The following is a 17,993-nucleotide window of genomic DNA, read 5'->3' on the forward strand; positions in this document are numbered from 1 at the left end:
CCCCCCGTCTGAGTTATGTTGCATGCTCAAGGGCGGACCGGGATCTCCCTCCCGGGGGAACACAGCCGCTGGCTCCCTTCGGTCGCAGCAGGAGCCCTCCATCCGATGCATCAAACCGTTCCTCGAATCTTCTTGCCTATTCTGCATCTGATGGGGCTCTCCCTTCCGGTGCAGCAGACCCACGGCTCCCTTCGGTCGCAGGGTGAACCCCCCGTCTGAGTTATGTTGCATGCTCAAGTGCGGATAGGGTTCTCCCTCCCGGGGGAATAGAGCTGCTGGCTCCCTTCGGTCGCAGTGAGAGCCCTCCATCAGACGCATCAAGCCATGCCTCGCATCGCAAGGGGGACTCGCCTTTCCGGTGCAGCAGAGCCGCAGCTCCCTTCGGACGCAGCAAAAGTCCCTCCAACAGTCGTATTCTAGTTAGCGTCAATCAGGGCTCTCCCCTCCGGGGCAGCACTCCTGCTGCAGAGTTGCGAACCCCCTACGGAGGCTGGGAGAACCCTCAGAGGCAAAAAACCGTGCCTCCATAAACCCGCAATGGGGGACTCCCCCTTCCGGTGCAGCAGAGCCGCAGCTCCCTTCGGATGCAGCGGGAGTCCCTCCAACAGTCGCGTCTCTTTGCCTTCTCAGCATCGGACTAGGGCTCCTCTTCCGGTGCAGCAGACCCACAGCTCCCTTCGGTCGCAGTGTGAACCCCCCATCTGAGTTATGTTGCATGCTCCACGATGGCTAGGGATCTCCCTCCCGATGGGGTACAGCCGCTGGCTCCCTTCGGTTGCATTAGGAGCCCTTCATCCGACGCGCCAAACCGCGGCTCGAATCTCATTGCCTATTTAGCATCTGACGGGGCTCTCCCTTCTGGTGCAGCAGACCCACGGCTCCCTTCGGTCGCAGTGTGAACCCCCCGTCCGAGTTATGTTGCATACTCTATGGCGGCCAGGGATCTCCCTCCCGATGGGATACAGTCGCTGGCTCCCTTCAGTCGCAGTGAGAGCCCTCCATCAGATGCAACAAACCGCGCCTCGTACTCAGCCGCAAGAGGGACTCTCCCTTCCGGTGCAGCAGAGCCGCAGCTCCCTTCGGAGGCAGCAAGAGTCCCTCATTTCTTGATATCTGGCATTGTGCTCCTCCCATAAGCGGCATGGAGGGCTCGCTGGTAAGACGTTGCGAGCCGCAGCTCTCGTCGAACACTGCACGGGCTCTCCAGGTCGCTCTGCATTTTCTTCCCAACACGCATATTTTGGGGGGCAACTAAATTTTATCTCTCTGGCTGCTGTCCTATGGCTTTAAGCTTCTTTTGGGGAGTTATTTGGGTTCGGGCTATGCTCCGGGCCCGGACCCCTCCCCCAGGACAGCACGCCAAAATATGCCTACTATTTGCCTTCAGATTAGATGTAAGGGTGAACTCGTGAAATGTGGTTTTATTAACAAAGTTCGGGAGAAGCACGATCAGATAATCATCCAATTTGGTACAGGTGCATCTCGTTTAGCTAATCATCTTATAGCACGCACGCGTATATATATCCAGTCTTCCTACCTCCTGTCCCACGACAGTTTTTTGGCAACCCTCCTCCACCCCAACTCCTCACTTCTAATCTATTTATCCCAAATTGGGATAGGGGGAGTTATTTGGGTTCGGGCTATGCTCCGGGCCCGGACCCCTCCCCCAGGACAGCACGCCAAAATATGCCTACTATTTGCCTTCAGATTAGATGTAAGGGTGAACTCGTGAAACTCCTGGTCTTAGATCAATGCCAGACAAGATTAAGCAGAAATATGTCATATGACACGACTGCTCTAGGGACTGCCTACTACAAAGGCAGCTGGGAAACTCAGTTACTGTTCCGTTCAGTTTCAGAGTATCAAATTAAGAGATAGTTAATTTCTGTTTGTCTGTGTGATTTTTACTTTTAGATTGTATTATTGATTTATTTAATTTGTGGATTGATTAGAATTTGGCATGTAAACATGTTTAAGCACAATGTTTAGCAGCCACTTGAAACCTTACAACTTTAAACATAAACAACAGCCACTACAATATAATTTTGACAGGAAATACTATACTACATGAACACTACATAGACTTTTCAAATTTGATAATCTTACATTAAGAAAATAATTTACTCATCAACATGTTGTTCCAAACTTTTATGGTTTTCTTTTTGTTTCTGAAGCACAAAATTAGATTTTGCAGAGAATATCTTGGCTGCTATTTTCCATAAAAGAGTCCACATGACTTGTACACTATAAGAGCAGCCAGCATACACAACATTTTTACATGGTAGAAAGTAAGTATTAGAGGTGTGAAAGAACACAATGCCTAATAATAACATTTTTGAGTGGAAAATTTGGATAATTAAGCATGATCTACAATGCATGGTGAAAACATTAAATTACTGGACAAAGCATTTTAATAAATTACCTTTTATAAGCTGACAAATAAGAGACTTTGTAGCTACAGTATAGTTAGGCTCAACCATAAACTTCAATAAAATCTCTAAAAAGCTTACAGAACGAACAGGAAATGAAAAAATAACTTCCCGCTTCAGTTCAAGCAGCAAGAATTCAACATTACTACAGTTTTTCCCACAAATTGAATACTATAAAAATATAATATAATTTATTCCTATTATGGCAAAGCTGAATTTTCAGCATCATCACTCCAGTCTTCAGTTGCACATGATCCTTCAGAATTCATTTGCTGCTCAATAATTATTTCTTATTATTATCAAATCACCAAATTATCAACTGTCCTGCTTACTATATTTGTGTAATCTAGGGGTGGAACAATAGATCTATTCATACCGAACCATCACGGAATGGACATCTTGGTTTGATGCATGAAGACTTACAACGAATACAGGCAATTCACCCCCAACCCAGAAGGGGGCGCCTGCAGTAGTGCAAAGCTGTTTTATAACTGGCTCCCAGCAGAAGGACTGCGAAAGCTGTGAGTTTTGCACTTGAAAACAAAGCCCACTAGACAGCGACCATGTGCTGACTCTGAATGTATCTCTCAGAGACTGACAATGGAGTATACAAACCCGATTTCAAAAAAGCTGGGACACTGTACAAATTGTGAATAAAAACAGAATTCAATGATGAGGAGGTTTCAAATTTCCATATTTTATTCAGAATACAACATAGGTGATATATAAAATATTTAAACCGAGAAAATATTACATGTTTAGGGAAAAATAAGTTGATTTAAAATTTCATGGCATCAACACATCACTAGCTGCTCAACTGTCTTAGGTCTTCTTTGTCACATCTTCTTCTTTATGATGCGCCACATGTTTTCTATGTGTGAAAGATCTGGACTGCAGACTGGCCATTTCAGTACCCGGATCCTTTTTCTACGCAGCCATGATGTTGTAATTGATGCAGTATGTGGTCTGGCATTGTCATGTTGGAAAAGGCAATGTCTTCCCTGAAAAGACACGACATCTGGATGAGAGCATATGTTGTTCTAGAACTTGGATATACCTTTCCGCGTTGATGGTGCCTTTCCAAATGTGTAAGTTGCCCATGCCACACACACTCATGCAACCCCATACCATCAGAGATGCACGCTTCTGAAATGAGCGCTGATAACAGCTTGGGTTGTCCTTGTCCTCTTTATGCCGGATGACATGGCATCCCAGTTTTCCAAAAATAACTTTTTTCCACTTTGCCACAGAACAGTTTTCCACTTTGCCACAGTCCATTTTAAATGAGCCTTGGCCCAGTGAAAACACCCTGTGCTTGTGGATCATGTTCAGATATGGCTTGGCTATGGAGTTTTAGCTGGCAACGGCGAATGGCAAGGTGGATTGTGTTCACCGACAATGTTTTCTGGAAGTATTCCTGAGCCCATGTTGTGATTTCCATTACAGTAGCATTCCTGTATGTGATGCAGTGCCGTCCCGAAGATTATGGCCATCCAGTATGGTTTTCCGGCCTTGACCGTTACACAAAGAGATTGTTCCAGATTCTCTGAATCTTTGGATGATATTATGCACTGTAGATGATGATAACTTCAAACTCTTTAAATTTTTCTCTGTGAAACTCCTTTCTGATATTGCTCCACTATTTTTTGCCGCAGCATTGGGGGAATTGGTGATCCTCTGCCCATCTTGACTTCTGATAGACACTGCCACACTGAGAGGATCTTTTTATACCCAGTCATGTTGCCAATTGACCTCATAAATTGCAAATTTTTCCTCCAGGTGTTCCTTATATGTACATTTAGCTTTTCAAGCCTCTTATTGCTACTTTTCCCAACTTTTTGGAATGTGTAGCTCTCATGAAATCGAAAAATCCAATATTTGGCATGACATTTCAAAATGTCTCACTTTCAACATTTGATATGTTATGTATATTCTATTGTGAATAAAATATACGTTTATGAGATTTGTAAATTATTCCATTCCTTTTTTCCTCACAATTTGTACAGTGTCCCAACTTTTTTGAAATCGGGTTTGTACTTTAAAGGCTTGTGCACTCGTTTGCAATATGGAGCTTTATGCTCTTATATCCTACCTCTCTCATTCAGCACAAATCCAAATATTCCATAATATTTCCTTATTTGCCATGTATGTGGATGCTAAACATATTTATTATGTAAACTATAGGATTTGTAATTCAGTTGCATTCCAATGGTGACGCAGAGGTGGGCGCAAAGATGTTTGGTTCACTATATTTTATTTTGATAAAGTATTATACTTTTGTAAAATAAAAATCAAAACAAATACGATGTAGCTTAGGCCATTGAATGCTTGAATCTGATTGGCTGACCAACGTTGTGTGGTGTGCAAGTATTTTCAGGGAAATGCACAGTGAAAGTAGTTCCTGCCAGCTATCTTGACCACATTACAGTTCCATATCACTTCGCATAGTCAAGATGTTATAACAGAAATTAGCATATAGTATCTATACAGCACACAGGAATTACTGAAATCACACATGCTCGCACACGCACACTACGGAGTTGGCACAAAAATGTGTAGTTAGCGCTGCCCTGAGGTTTTTATCAGTTAGCATATATAGTGTAGCAACTTAAAGGCTACACATGACATTTCTCACAAGTGAGGTAATAACAGCGCTGTTTAGAGACGCTGCTGCAGAAGAGTGTTGAAGGATGCACGGATAGCCTAATTAACACAAGCTCTTACACTCGCTCTTTCTTTCTCTTTCTCTGTGAGTCTCTGTCTCTCTTTTTTTCTAATAACTTCATTAATAACTGCATTAGAATGCTATCAACGGCTCAAGCCTCCATTACCAGCTTTAAAATGATGTTTTGGAACTAGCCAAAGAAGTGTTTGATGAGATGCTGAAGAAATAATCCTAATCACAATAGCGATTTAAGTACAAATCCCTTTAAATATATCATCTGATTGATGTCTTGAGGTGTGGTAACCGTAGTATAAACAGAATAATTGACTCCGTGCCATTGAATTATTAGAAACATGATGCACACCCGATGTATGTATTCCTTACACACACACACACACATACATATATATATATATATATATATATATATATATATATATATATATATATATATATATAAATAAATGTTTTTTATATATATATATATTCTGATATAGTGAATGTGCATACCGCTATGCAAAAGGCCTGTTTACTTAGGCATTTCATTTCTGTGGTGTCACACTGGGCTTCATGATAACACTGAGCTTAATCTTTCAAGTTTACAGACTTCCACCCAACCGCATTTAATGTGGAAAATTACACCTGTCACTGCAGAGCCCAGTTCATTAATGCTATTTCCAGATCTGTGGAGAAATGCGATTAAGAGTATGATGACACACAAAGACTGCAAATCCACACTTAATTATGACCAGCGTGTTTTTTTCTTCTGCATCCATCAACACTCTTTCCTATTTTCCAGATTAATTTGAGCATGCAAATAAGACTCGAAAATGGACTAAATAACTTTTGGATGAAGATCCGCCCCCCCACCCCCAGGTCACTAATTCAGTATTCTAACTGGAAGAAAAATTCAGATGTGCTGTTAACCATTTCCTGTCGGGTAAGATTAATATGTTAATTTAGGCTTGGCATAAGAGTTGAAAAGCTGTGTAAATTCAGTTTAAACAGCACTTTTTCCTAACTCCTTTAGATTTTATTTGATGTTTAAAGAGAGTTACAATGTCTTTTCCTATTCCTATTGGAGAAACTTGTTCGACAACAGTCATTATTTTTGCATTTCTGCTTGGTGATGTAAGCAGAATGGAAATGAAGCTCTTTGGCTTTATGTATCTGCGGCATATATTTCTTTCACAACTTTAAACAACTTCAAAGTCTATTCCTAAGCACTCTTAAGTCCATCACATGGTATTCAAATCCTTCCTTTCATTTCTCTGTTGATGTCCAGTTATCCTAATCCCAAAATTACTATTTCATGAGTTGAAGAACATCTTTATTTAGACACATTAAACATGTACAGTGACCCCCAAAAGGAATTCTGACACTTCTGAAAATGTACCTTAACTTGATGCAAAACATCAAACATTCAAAACATCAAACTTTAAGGCATCTACAAACAAATGCAGAAAGAGCTACTTTCAGAAATAACTTCACTTTCCAGTCAAGGCACAAGGTCATTTTAGAAGACGTGTGAAGTCAGTTAAAATAAAGGCCACTTGCTTTGATATTCTGTTCTCTAATGCAAAGATCATCCGTGTTTCTCCAAGACACTTTTATGTCTCAGGGGTGGATTTTTATTAAAAACTAAAAAAGTTAAACTTTTATTATTATTATTATTATTATTATTATTGTAACAGTGGAACTCTTTATTGTTTTAACCTTATTCCAGACTTTGAATCTAAAAATATGAAAATTCACCATAAAAATATGAATTATTAACTATGATGATTGAGCAAACAATGAAATAAAACATTGACCATGTCAATATTTATAGTGTAAAAATGATTTGTATTAATATTTCAAAAACTGTCGCTGCCCTTCAACTTTCATCTAAGAAATATCTTTTTCTCAAAAAAGTTGTGTACTTGTTTACCAATGAAACAACAATGTTAGTTAAGAGCTTGAAATGAAACCTATTAAATAAAACTAAAGTGTTAAAAGTGTTTCAGATATTTTTCCACAGGACCAGGAGTCCCCATAATTGAAGAAACGCACTCATATATTCACATCTCGCTTAAGTGGCCTAGTTATTTTTTAAAGATATTACATTACAAAGGTCCTGCTCTGTCTGCAGTGAAAGAATAAAAACATCTCTTGCCTCGTTTTGTCCAAATTTTGAGTAAGGAGCTTATTAGATTACACAGACAATATGTACTGTACGTATTACCTTTTCTTCTTTTTTTTCTCGCTTTGGTGTATGTTTTCACAAGGTGTATATTTTCAAAAATCATAGTACAAAAATCCAAACTGATCACACTTGTAACATCACTAGCCGACTGCTGTTACCCGGATGAGCCTGTGTTATTAGCTTTTACTGGCTGTTGTCGAGGGATATCATATCAAGGAATTTCACCACTGACTAATCAGAATCAAGTATTCCACAGAGCCGTGTAATAATCTGCGATAACAACTGGCTGGATGTAGATTATCCCTTATGTAATGTGCAGATAGTAAAGCAATCTGTTTACATCCATCTCTGATCTGTCTTTATCCATCTCTCAGCACCATTGTGCTAAGACAATGCAGAAAAATGCACTTGATGATCTGTTGTAATATTACTAATTTATTAATTACTAATTACTCATTTGAAACTGAGGATGGGCTAGTTTATGGTAACTGACCTCTGTCCATAGCTAGACTCTTTACGGCGACAATGCAGAGTCACGATCCTGTGACCTTCTGTTCTGACATCTTGACTAACCATCCAGAGAGTTGGGTTACTGGGTCGAGCGCCAAGGAATGCCACTCCATCTTTTAACTTCACCCTGCAGTGTAGAGAAAGACAATAAAGAGACAAACATCAATGCACTACAATGAATACTTCTCAAAAGCACATATCATTCAGAAAATCAAGTGTTTGGTTGATTCTGGCATTATCTTTTATTGTACATACATAAGGGCCAATGCAAGAAAAGAAAAGAAAAGAAAAGAAAAAAAGCCCAATCAAGGTGTAGTTATTGCAGTGCTTTCCATTTCCAAAGCATTCAGTTACAGTATGCCAGCGGCTTAACATAACACATTACTTGAATGTCAACTGTGCAGACTACTTTCTACAGGACCTATCACACTCCACTATCTCTCTCTGCATTACACTAAATGAGAGATTTCTATGGAGCTGACTGAGTCCTGCAACTGTTAAAGTGCTTCGGTCTCTCTTTGGTCTCTCCTTTATGGCCTTCACTTGACCTACCGGAGGACAATCCACAATTATATTGAGCATTTAACCAGACACCTGATTAGAACTATTATAAGCTTTTATTTTTGCTAGCTCAAGAGCTCTCATAGTTAACTAAAGCCTGCAGTAGATTTTTTACCTACCACTTAAGTTGAACTACTCAGTAGAGCTAAATGTCAATTTACTTATTGTAAATAAAATCACTTTTGAATGATATTATGATAAAATGAAGATACATGCACATTCAGATAAATGCATTTTATTAATACATAAAATAAAATTAATAGAATTTCATAAAGAACATCATATGTGTGTGTGTGTGTTGATTTGATTCTCAAGAAACATTTATTGTTAAAATCAATGTTGTGCTCCTTAATAGTTTAGTGGCATCCTCTTTTTCAGGATTATTTGATAAAAGGAAAGTTCCAAAGAACAGCATTTATTTGAAATAGAAATCTTTTATAACATTATAAATATTGTTTTGTGCCGTGCATGCTGCTGTGTTGCAACTCTTTTCCCAGTGAAAATAAAGTGGGAACTCATGGTTAACATCTACTGTGCACAATGGCCTTAAGAGTTTCAGCGACTAGTAGGATCCAATAATCCAATACTGTGCACCCAGGAAAAAAAAAAAAACATACAAAAGAATAATAGTCAAACTGAAAGAGCTACTGGGGAGAAAGGCGGGGAATTTAGGCCAATTCACCCAGACACACTAGCGTGTCATCGGTAATGAAAAAGCAGAGTGGATGTGAGCTTGAATAGATTTCATTTTCCCCGCGCTCTGAACCGCTCAAGGCCAGCAGAGGTAGAGAGCAGCAGAGGTACAGGCAGACCACAAACCGGTAATAGGATGACAAATGTCCAGCGAACAGCCGATCAAAAGACTCGGTTGGGGGTGGGACTGCATTAGCATGTGACAAGGGGCCATAATTGACCCAGGGGAGATAACAGATGGAGAGGGACCTGAAATGAGAGTGGTCTAGCTTGGCCACACATCCCTCATTACAAGCCTCCTGTGATCCTTGCAGACCGGCCCTACAATTCATAATTGGTTTCACCACTGGGCGTTTGTTCGAGCACACGGTGCTTCATTAAATTTGTTAAAGCTGGTCTATGAACAGATGTGGTCAGATGGAGAATAATGAGCTGAGTGATGTTCTGAGAACAGGATATATCAACAAATATGAGTGTCTGGCTGTAGTTTGCTAATGTTTATCTTTACACTCCAGCCTCGAAAGACTAGGGCAAAGGACAACTGTCCCTAAATCTGCAGCTGGTCTCTGACCAACATGCTTAAAGTATAAAGGGTGGCAGATTGTGGTGTCACAGTAGATCAACTCGTATTCTTGGCAGAAGCTTCATACAGTACCCCTGTGGCTGAACCCAAGTCTGCAGCTGATGCTTTTTGCATACTCTACAACTCCTTTAATAACAGTCTGCAGCTCACATGTTATCTCAGTACAAGAACATGCTAAATGCATGCATATTGTAAAGGACTGTTTTGAAACCTAATGCTTATACAAACTGACTCAAAGTGCCTTTACCTCTCCTAACAAGAACTAACAGTTTTAAAGCTCAGTGTGAAGAGAGACAAAATCTGAAACTCACAAGATTTCAAACATTTCTGTACAAACTCACAAACCAGCAATGATTTCCCATAATAATCAAATTTTTACTGTCAAAACATATCTGATCTACAATGTGTTGCTGTCATTGTATTTTTTGTTGTTGTATTTGTTGTAATAAAATTGTTAAATAGTGCATGTGCACCTTTATTGTTATTATTTTTTGTTAATTCACATACCTCTCATTTGAAACAAACACATCCAAATCAAATTCATGATGTATCATTTGGTTGCTAAACTATAATTTATTTTGAAAACATCACTTGTGGCCCAATATCTGTGTACAACAACCTTGACGTGCACACCCCTACTGTACATTGTACTGATATCTCTGTGTGTGTGTGTTCGTGTATGTGTGTATATCTGGCCATTCTTGACATGAAATGCATTGCATAAGTATCAATGAAATACAAGTTGCGGCATGTCTCAAATGATACTTAAGTTTTAACTGGGTCAAAAGGCACTCTTAAGTTCAACTTACTACATTAAACATAAATTTTATATACAATCCATTCTTATTTAATTGCAGATAAGACGCCCCTGTCTTGCGCGAGGAGATTGCTGTCCTGTTGGCGAAGGATGCAATCGAGCCGGTCCCTCCAGCCGAGATGAGGACGGGGTTTTACAGCCCTTACTTCATCGTGCCCAAGAAAAGCAGTGGCCTTCGACCTATCCTGGATCTGCGAGTCTTGAATCGGGCCCTACACAAGCTCCCGTTCAGGATGTTGACGCAGAAACGCATTATCAAATTTGTCCAGCCCCAGGACTGGTTTGCAGCGATCGACCTGAAAGACGCGTACTTTCATGTCTCTATCCTCCCTCATCACAGACCGTTTCTGCGCTTTGCTTTCGAGGGTCAGGCATGGCAGTACAATGTCCTCCCCTTCGGGCTCTCCCTGTCCCCCCATGTCTTCACAAAGGTAGCGGATGGCGCCCTTGCCCCACTCTGGGAAGTGGGCATCAGGATCCTCAACTATCTCGACGACTGGCTCATTATGGCCCGGTCCCGAGAAGAGTTGTGCGATCACAGGGACTTCGTGCTCCGGCACCTCAGTCAGTTGGGACTTCAGGTCAACCGGGAGAAGACCAAGCTCTCCCCTGTGCAGAGAATCTCTTATCTCGGTATGGAGTTAGACTCGGTGAGTATGACGGCACGTCTCACCAGCGAGCGTGCCCAGTCAGTGCTGAACTGCCTGAGTTCCTTCAGAGGCAGGACAGTGGTACCACTGAAACACTTTCAGAGGCTCCTGGGGCATATGGCATCCGCAGCCGCAGTCACGCCGCTGGGGTTGCTTCATATGAGACCACTTCAGCACTGGTTACACTCCCGAGTCCCGAGATGGGCATGGCGCCGCGGTACACATCGTGTCACCATCACACTGATGTGTCGCCGCCTATTCAGCCCCCGGTCGGACCTTGCTTTTCTACGGGCCGGCGTGCCCTTAGAACAAGTGTCCCGGCACGTTGTTGTCACAACAGATGCCTCCAACTCGGGCTGGGGCGCGACATGCAACGGGCAGGCAGCTTCAGGGTCCTGGACAGGACCTCGACTGCTTTGGCACATCAACTGCCTGGAGTTGCTGGCAGTGCATCTAGCTTTGCGACGGTTTCGTCCGCTAGTGCTGGACAAGCACGTGTTGGTCCGCACGGACAACACTGCGGCTGTTTCGTACATCAACCGACAGGGTGGTCTATGATCACGTCGCATGTCTCAACTCGCCCGCCATCCCCTCCTCTGGAGTCAGACGTGGCTCAAGTCGCTGCACGGTGTCCACATCCCGAGGGAGCTCAATCGTGCAGCCAACGCGCTCTCACGACAGCTCACTTTCCCCGAGGAATTGCGACTCCATCCCCAGACGGTCCACCTTTTCCTAAGGGCTCGCTTCCCCATTGTCTTGCCAGCTGAAAGAACAAATAGGGAAGATTTGAAGCAATCTTTCACTGAAGGTTGAAATCCCTTCCATTTACTTTATGTGGGCGGAACAGCAGCATGGCCTTCTCCAGCAGCGATGTACTCACCCTTTGGCCCCTTCGTTACCACGGTCAGTGAATTTGCGCTGGGGCTTTGGGAAGGTTACGACCTTAAGCGTAGCTTTTGTGGCACGCCAGGGCTTGTCAACAATTGCAGTGCCACAGGGTTGTGACGAGGTTCAGGTTGTGGCGTTTTCCATAGGACCCCATTTGTCGGTCGACATAACTCGTAGTGACCGACAGATAGGGAACGTCTCGGTTACGTACGTAACCCTCGTTCCTTGATGGAGGGAACGGAGACGTTATGTCCCCATGCCACAACCTTGAACCATTCGCTGTTGCCGGGAAACATTCTCGGCTCCTCAGCGTAAAACCTAATGAGTGGACGCACCTGTCGCCCTATTTATACCCGTTGGCACGAGGAGTGGCTCAGGTGTGTTAATCCACTAGCCAATTTCATTGGTGTTTTCTCTTAAAATCAAAGATGATTGGCCTCCCAAGTGAGACCCCATTTGTCGGTCGACATAACGTCTCCGTTCCCTCCATCAGGGAATGAGGGTTACGTACGTAACCGAGACGTTTTTCATAATGTACTCAAAAACATATTTTTAATAAATCTCAAAATTCTATATCTAACTAAAGAGAGCTGAGAAACTGAAGTTCACTGAAAAATATGAACTTGCTATTAGATTTCACAAATAATTACAAAGAAATTACAATGATCACATTGTAGAAATTCTGAAGTAAAATCTCTTGTAAAACTTAAATTTCTTGCCCAATAACTAATTTTACAGCATTGGTACTGCCAGAAGCTTGCTGAATATTTTCCCATTCCTTCAAAAGCACCTACAGACTGATTTTTAGAGGGATTTAAGGAGGAAACCTTTGATGGCCCGTTACTTTTGTTACAGAAGACTGCACTTATGTCACAAATGCAAATAGTGAACAAGCAGTGAAATACTGTCTCTGCAAGACTCCATAGCTTCTGAAATGTAAATTCAGCTGAAGCAGAAAATAAAGTTAGGAATAAAGTTAAAGAAAAACAGAATAAAACAGGTTAAAAAAAAAAAGAAAAAAAAAACTGGGGCACTGTGTCTATATATACAGTAAACATGCTTTATAAATAAATCTAAACAAGTTCAGGTAAAACAATGTAAATTATAAATATGCAAAGCAATAAGTTACTCAATATATAACAGCTAGTGTATGCAAAAAGTACAGCAGTGTGAGGAGGCAGGGATGTTAAAAGTCAGTTACAGATCTTAAATCTGTGTTCTGTGGTGCTTTCACTCACCCTGGCTGTTCAAGCTTTGATTACGAACAGGACGGATCTGTGTCCTTTTCATACTGAAACTGTAAATACCCTGAGAAAGGTTCAAGAGCCCATTAGAGGTCCCTGTTCTGACACACGCAGAGTGAAATGGTCATTCAAAGAGAGTGAATGGCTGCTGTTAGAGCAGGCCGCTGAAACATCCGATCGCTGTGAGCTGTTTGTCTTTCTCAGTTTGAACAAAACTAAATGGAAAGCAACAGCACCCCTCATGAAGCTTTCTTTCACAGAATTATTAATGCTTCACCTATTTGTGCTCCTCTCGCTCTCTCTCTCTCTCTCATGGATTCCTCCATACATAACGATGAGATAAGTGAGATGGGAAGTTGCTCCCTAGGTAACAGTATGAGAAAATAAAAACACCAGCAAAATTCAATAAGTCTCGTCTCTGAGTGCTCCTGGGAGCCCCTCTCTGGTGGTCCCCTGCCTGTGAGTTAGTGACTCACGCTGCACACATGCACGCTCGCCATGGTTACGCCGAAATATAGTCATTTACAATTTAAACACAAACAATTTCTGATAAAGTAATAGATACCATGAAAATAAACTTATAATTAGCAGTATCACACTCACAATCGAGTTGCTGGTCACACTCACAGCAGTTTACACAACACGAAAATGTATTCAACAGATAAATAAACAAGAAGTAATTATTGAGTAACTTAGGTTTAAACACAACATTGGCTATTATTTTGACATATTTGGACTTACAAATATAGATGAAACAGATAAAATCCTACAAAAGTTGCGCAATCCCACACAGAAATCACAAAACCACATCCAGTTAATTCCAGTGCATCCAAAGCATCAATGAAAGTCAGCATTTCAGCCCTGATAAATCTAGGAAACCCAGTAATGGGGGGGGGGGGGATCCATGTTGTAATGTGTCTGGGGTCTCCCTGCTGTCTCCTGTCAGGCCAGACAGAGAACCACTCACTCGGCAGATGCTCTGTAGCAGTGGTGACATCTATGAGAGCCAACAGAAGGGTAACGAGGGATGACTGAGGACGTTAAATGGGGGGAGATTCTGCGTTGTAGTTGTCAGTGTTCTATCTATGGCAAAGTGCCTCTCTTGTTTTTTTTCCATTTTGCTGAGGGCAGATGTTTTTGTGCGTGTGCATGTTCACTAGGGAATATAACTCCTTCGATTTCGCTGGTGTACTTCTGAGGTGAAGTTGTGCGTATGTGCGCTCCTTCTGTCTGCTTTCCAGTTCCCAGGGCGTGACTCCACAGTCTGCTCTGTAAATCAACATCTTGTTAAGTAAATCTGTTTCGCTGTATCCTTTCTCTTTCTCTCGCTCACTAACTCATTCCACTCTACTGCACGACAGATTGTTTCATAAACATACACATTTATCATTTACATCACTTGTTCATTTCAGCATATATATCTTTTCCCAGTATGAAGTTCACTTCATAAAGTTGATGATTCCTTCATTTATTCTGTCTGTGTCATAAAAGTAGATCAGTCATAAACACAGCATCATCCCTGATTTGCTACAAGAATGTAAATCTATGGGCATTTTAAGGGGCTCTCACATTTGCAGCAACCAAAGAGCTTCATTAAAACTGAAAGAAATGTTTTATGTGATGTCAAATCAGCAGATGACATTTCACCCTTTCAAAAAAAATCAGGCATTGGTAAAACCTCTACTATACTATAGTCCTAATGATATAATAGTGATACATGTGTTACTGTAGATGCAGTGACTACCAGTAAGAGAGCAGATCAGTGGAGCCGATCCATGAAGGCAAGAAGGAAGCAAACTTAATGTAATCGTGAGCAATTTCACATTCAGGATGTAATAAATAAAAAAAAAAAGAGGAAAATGATTTATGCATCGATAACCGTTCATCTTGTTCATGCTATGATGTATTACTCACTGCTTCAATTTATACACAAATGCCGTCTCTGCAGAATCACAATTTTAAGCTGCATGAAAGCTGCATGAATTTCTAGCCAGAGTATACAGCATCTTATTTCTGATCAGGTTTTTAAGATATGAATGTTACAGCATTTTAGCAGCCAAACAACCAGCCGACCTCCGGCAATAAAGTCTGTCTGTGTGTACTCTCATTTGACATTTTTATGATTTAATTATTCAGAGCAGCTTTTAATTATGATCAGAGTCACTGTCCTAAACACCCTCATTATAGCAAATCAACTTCTGAGTATAATTACCATAAACTTCCACAAACTGCACCTGATTCAGATTTACATTACATTTGGCATTTATGCATTTAGCAGACGCTTGTATTCAAAGAAACAGAAAGTTTTTTTTTTTTTTCATAAACATTTTCCATTTACCTCCATTTATATACTTACGTATATAACCATTAAAATAACTTTGGGTCAGTATTATTTATTTATTATTTTGTTTAACATTTTCAGTTTCAAATAAATGCTGTTCTTTTAAACTTTCTATTCATCACAAAAAAAAAAAAAAATCCAGAATTTTTTTTTACCATGTTTTCCGTAAAAAAATACCAATATAATACCAACACCTAACTTTTCAATGACAGTGTCTCCATAACCTAACCTAAACCTAACTCTCTCTCTCTCTCTATATATATATATTAAGCCGATATTTAAGTTATATTCATTACTGGAAATGTTGGTTAACACAAAGTAGTGGATTTCAGGTTTTTGTATTTGGGGGAACATTCAGGCCCATTCTAAACCTCAACATCAACACACAAACACTATTATAATTTTCTGCTTCATTCAATCACTGAGCAATATGCCAATCCACCTATAAAGAATGGATAATTCAGCAACAGCATCCTCGTTGAAACTATCCATTTCACCAAATATCTGTTGTATTGTGTTTAAAATTGATGCACAAGTGTCTGGTTGGAGCTTGACTGTCCTGACCTGTTATTCTCCCAACAGATGCATGGTGTGTGGACCAAGAAGAGCATTTCCCCTACAGTGGAAGAGATCTTTATGAAGCTCATTTTTGACTGGGAACACAATTAAAGGCTTTGATAAACTTTGATAAAGATATTCCGACTAAAATGTTTAGGTTCAAATAACTTCTCAATAAAGCAAGTTGATACTTAATATTCAAAACAAAAAGAAAAAACAAATTACCAAGTATGTAAGTTAATCAAATCTTTTTATTTATTTGTTAACAGTGTCTTTGTCTTCTGTTGAACACACATTATCTTTTTTTTTTCAGTGTTGTTTTGATTCCCATGAAACATTATTTAAATATTATATTTAAAGTATAATTGCATTTCAAAAATCTATAACCTAGCATACTGTTGTACAATGATTTTCTAGTCTATTTACAGTATTGAGAACAAACTTCAGGGTCTGAAACTTCAGTGTCTCAACTTACTAGAACTTCAGAAGTTTTGACTTATAACAAGTAAGAAATATGCAGCTGCATGGAAGGGTTTGCCAATTAAATCCCTCTTTCTGTGTAAACAGTGAATGTTTGAAAGATTGCGAGATCGTCATACAGTGAGCATTCAGAATTCATCTAAATTCATTTCATCTGCTCTCATAGTCTAGAGAAGGCTTCAGTGATTTTTTTTACTGAAAATGGGAACAGGTAATTGCATTTGACCCATACAGTCAGTAAAAAGGGGAATTTCTGAAATTAAGCTTAGTCTTAGAGATCAGAAAGTGTCATAATATAACAGAGAGTATATTCTGCATATATTTGTAGACACATTCATGTTTCTGAGTTTCCCGCATTACTAAACAGAATATTTATATTACGTTTATTTATATAGCACATTTCATATACAAAATGGTTATTAAAAGTGCTTTACATAAAATAAAAGTCATAACAATAAAACAAGGAATTTAAAAACTTTGAAAATGATTTCAAAATTGATTTAAGAAGTTTGTAGAGTTTAAAACAGTTAAGAATAGAAAATGATTATACATCAAATATAGTGCAATCAGTTCAGACATTGCACAGTGCTCATTCAGTAAATGCACAGCTGAACAGATGAGTTTTGAGTCAGTATTTAGCACATCTGATCTCTTCTGGAAGCTGATTCCAACAGCGGGCAGCATAATAACTAAAAGCAGATTCACCTTGTTTTGTGTGAACCCTTGGTATTTCTAAATGACTCGATCCTAACAGAGTGGTCTGTTAGGTGTATATTCAGTGAACATATCTGCCATTTATTTTGGTCCTAGGCCATTGCGTGATTTATGAACGAGTAAAAGTACTTTAAACTTTTAAAGATTTTAAATTTCTTTGTTTGTGTTTGCACCTGTGCATATATAGCTCTTATCATGTCTACCACAACATCCCTGTAAAAGCACAAGTACGTCTCTAATAACCTGTGACAACAAGTATGATATACACAATAAAAAACACTGATGTCTTTCTCTGTCTCGTGCTTTCATGCTCTTACATATTTTCTTTGTCACGCGATAATTTTCAAATACAATAACATGTCCATTAAACTCTGTACTTATGTTATTAGTGTCAAGTCAATAGAATAGAATAGAATAGAATGTGATGTAAATAAAGTAAAACTCTAAAGCCACTCTTGGTCTGCTCATTGCTCATGCCATGTCTTTGAATTGTTTTCATATTTTTATTATTGGCAAATAATAATGCTGATTTATTTAATACATTTATCAGGAAATAATCAATATGATCCTAATTTAAATATAAAGCATTTCATGTAATCTTGGTTTATAATTATTTGAGATCTCCAAGACTCGGCTTTAGCTTTTAAATAAGTGTCTTTTACCTTCTTTCTTTCT

The 17,993-nt window shown here is 39.9% G+C and overlaps 1 protein-coding gene across 1 annotated transcript in view; it reads right to left on the bottom strand.

Annotated features, from left to right (window-relative positions):
• Positions 1-17,993, bottom strand: part of LOC113070746 (transmembrane protein 132C-like) — a 196,396-nt gene that overhangs the window by 90,690 nt on the left and 87,713 nt on the right. Inside the window, exon 3 of the mRNA XM_026244168.1 lies at positions 7,773-7,916. Coding sequence (XP_026099953.1) covers positions 7,773-7,916 — 144 coding nt within the window. The remainder of the gene's footprint in view (positions 1-7,772; positions 7,917-17,993) is intronic.

Source organism: Carassius auratus, unplaced genomic scaffold (genome assembly GCF_003368295.1).
Source record: "Carassius auratus strain Wakin unplaced genomic scaffold, ASM336829v1 scaf_tig00005214, whole genome shotgun sequence".
Lineage (NCBI taxonomy): Eukaryota > Metazoa > Chordata > Actinopteri > Cypriniformes > Cyprinidae > Carassius > Carassius auratus.